Source organism: Meleagris gallopavo, chromosome 3, assembly GCF_000146605.3.
Source record: "Meleagris gallopavo isolate NT-WF06-2002-E0010 breed Aviagen turkey brand Nicholas breeding stock chromosome 3, Turkey_5.1, whole genome shotgun sequence".
Classification (NCBI taxonomy): domain Eukaryota; kingdom Metazoa; phylum Chordata; class Aves; order Galliformes; family Phasianidae; genus Meleagris; species Meleagris gallopavo.
This window is the reverse complement of record NC_015013.2, coordinates 54,746,415-54,749,885: the sequence shown is the minus strand read 5'-3', so window position 1 is coordinate 54,749,885 and position 3,471 is coordinate 54,746,415. Positions and strand designations below refer to the sequence as shown.

The window sequence follows — 3,471 nt, the reverse complement described above, 5'->3', positions numbered from 1 at the left end:
AAAAGGCTTGAACTACATCAGTATGAAGGACTTCAACTTCAGTCAGGTAAGACACTTACCTGTGGTGCAGCTTCAGAGAAAAATGCCAGGCCAGCTAAGAAAACAAGAAATACAGAGTGAAAAGCCATTGTGGCTATCACTCGGAATTCTCAGTGGCAGGAAGTAGAAACTGATGAGATCTGTGATTTTTATATCAAGGCCTCTAAACGAAGACTGCTTATCAATTTAAAAAAAAAAAAAAGCATCTGACTTTGAACATGCTGATTCTTACTGTTTACTTAGTAAATAATGAGAAAATAAGTAACCCATACAAACATGAACCTTGTCTGTGAAAATACATCCATTTTATTAATGCCTGTGTGAATAGTGAATATTGCCCAGCTTAACTGCAGCAATCTGTTTTCTTGCAATGTCTATTCTGTTTTGTTTCTCTTCTCGTTAAACAGTAGTTACAATAGTACTGTTGAAGTCTCATAAAGCTAAGAAAAATAGAAAAATCTTGTTAATTCAAAATTTCCGTTTAATTGAGAATTCCTCTGTGGTTATAGTATGGCATAATCAACCTATCCATGTTTATTTACTAAGCAATTTCTCTGTGTGATAAATATATAACATGTGACCTACTAGTTTTCTTATGTATTCCCATAGAGGAAAAATACCATGTTTGGTTTCTAGCACGATAATTACATACTTACATACCCATTTTTGGAGCACAGCTAAACAGCATTTTAAATTCTGTTCCTTTAGTAGTTCCTTACATTTCGTACAACTTCAGAGCTTTACATGTATAACTGCAAGTTAATCCTCATCAGACGTCTCTCTTTCATTTTAGGTAAATACTATTTCCAGAACTGAGATTGTCTTTATACCTATGGATGACTACCTGCCCAGCTGGGACATTAACTTCTTTTTTTAAAGTCTACAGTAGGAATATATTTACATTTTGTTCAGAAGGCTGGCCACAGTCCACTGCAAATCAAACCTACTGGTTTTCAAGCTTTAGGAATTGCAGAATTCCATGAAATGACATTCATGCTTTAAGATGGGTGCTGTTTTGAAACTGTTTGCACTGTCTGCTAGAATTGTGTAACTGTGTAGAGTCCAGAAATCAGGGAGAAAAGTAATCAAATAGCAAAATGTTAAAAGCTTCTGTAACCTTGTGAATTCTCTTGGTATAGAGTCATCCCAGCAGGCTCCTATGTAGAGATTAGCTCCAAGGTCAGTAGTAGATTAGTGCTGATAGTTCCTGAATGGCTGAGTTCAGTAATGTTCTATGTTATTTCTGTAATCCAATTAAACAACAATTCTCTGCTTCTGGATATCATAGATACAATCAGCTATCTTTCTACGGAAATTACTGTTAGAGCCTTCAAATGTTTGGATCCATTTATCAACATTATTTGAATCACAGTCACTCCACAATTTACCTTGTCCTTCTTCTAAAAATTTGAAAATAGTATTAAGATAATGCTTCCATTTTAGGAACTTGTTTTTTTTACGGACAGACATTCGACTTACTTGAGGTAGCCAACAGTATTAAAGAGCAGAGCTTTTAAAACAATGCAAACTGAAATTACTTCAGAACTTCCTAGATTCAGTGAGCAGCAATCCTTCCCTGTCAAATCAACAAAGTTTGCCTTGAAATTTTAAGTAAAGCTACATAGATCTTAGCTCAGCTCTCCACATTTGTATATCTTAAAAGTTTTTCTATATTGTTTGCGTTGCTGCTAGATATTCAGAATTTCTCCTATTTACCCCATGACCTAGTTGATAGTGGGATTCTATCTTCTGTATGTAAACCAAATAACATGAATGAGTTTCACGTTTCGAGTATGCCTGATTTTTTTTTTTTTAAGATACTAGAACCCTGTCTTATTTTGAACCAATGCATTTGCTGAGATTTTTTTTTAAGACAATGGAGGAAGCTAATAGAATCAAATCAAGTGTTAATTTACTTCCCTGTGCCACACAGTGTTTCTAGATTTCATTTGTACTTGAACACAAATCATAACACTTCAGGATATAATAAAACTTGACCAACAGAATCAAAACTGTTTTAAAGAAGTTACATTTTATTGACTTGTCTAAATTTTTGCCAGGTTACAAAATGAAAAAAAAAAAAATAACAACTAATGTAGCAAAAGGATATGCATTAGCAATAGGATAAACCTTCCTCCTAAAAACCTATAATAGTCCTAGCAGAGGAGGGAATATATGTATTGACAGTACGTTTTTATTCCTGGGGATCACTGACAACAGCGGTTGTTGAGTAAGAGAAAGGACTGAGGAGAGCAGCGATGGTATAGTGGCGGTGGCCAGAATCATTAGCAGTGAACACCACCTGGAAAAGAATAAACTTGTAATCATGAGGAACAACATGTATTCAAATCTAGCTTAACATTGAATATTAGGAAGCATACTCAAATTGCTGCAACCTGCTTTGCCAGCTCTGTTCAGTGGTTTCACCCTTGCAAATGCTCACCACTACTTTGTAACACTGAAGACTGAGAAATTAGTGGGACTTGGACTCATGTCCTTGAAAGACTTCACCTGCAGTGAAGTTGAGTAAAGACACCTACCACCTGAATCAGGCATGCATATTTCTAGTTTGTGATGTGGAATAGGAGGATGAGAGGGTGGTAACTAAACCAACCAATGAGAAAAACAGAGGTGGACTACTCTAAGAATGCATAGAAAAATCCTAACTATGCTCCTGTAAAACGGCATCTGACATGGAAGTGCCTATGGAGCAAAGGTATGCCATTGAATTCCCCCATGAGGAAAAAATGGCACACACTGACATTCATCAATGCTTGCTGAGCATTCCTGGAGACCTAACAGTGGATGTAAGCACAGTGAGGTGGTAGGCAGTGCATTTCACAGCAGTGGTAACAGTGATGTGAAAGACAAGACCTGTCCCAGACAGCCATTTAGATAATTTAGCATGTTTTACAAGAAATTCTGTAGCTGTTCCAGAACACTATATATAACATGACAGTGATCTGTTTTACTGCTCTTTTGGTATGATAGCGCTCTATTTTTTATGTCCAGCTGATACCACTACATGGTATATAGATCATTAGGAGTGTTCTCAAATACTTACATCAGCATATTCATGGAATGGGGAAAGGCCAAGTCCCTTCCAGTATGAACTGGTGTCAAACTCAACTCTATATACTCCTTCTACAAACTGTTCTTCTGTTGTGAGCTCATGAATCTCGCCATACTCTGTGGTTTTCCTGTAATGATAAAATACCTACATAAATATTTTGTACTGTCATTTAAGTGCTAGGCAGAAACAGTCAGTGTTGAGTGTTAAATAGCGCAGATGCTGCACAGCCAAATTTGACATTGAATGATTTTTAATCATATGAAATAATTCCCTCCTGTGTAGCGTATATTTCCATATTGCAGAACTTGTCTCAGCTACCAACTTATTCATGTTCATCATGAATCACAGTTGGTTGTTTT

General features: G+C 36.2%; 1 protein-coding gene across 1 annotated transcript; it reads right to left on the bottom strand.

The window, feature by feature from the left end:
• Positions 1 to 2,126: 2,126 nt before the first annotated feature.
• TTR (transthyretin) lies at positions 2,127 to 3,240 on the bottom strand (the record flags this gene model as incomplete). Its single annotated transcript, NM_001291403.1, is given in 2 exon segments — positions 2,127 to 2,341; positions 3,104 to 3,240. Coding segments are annotated over 2 exon segments (245 nt in total), but the record flags the coding sequence as incomplete, so codon positions are not given.
• Positions 3,241 to 3,471: the final 231 nt, after the last annotated feature.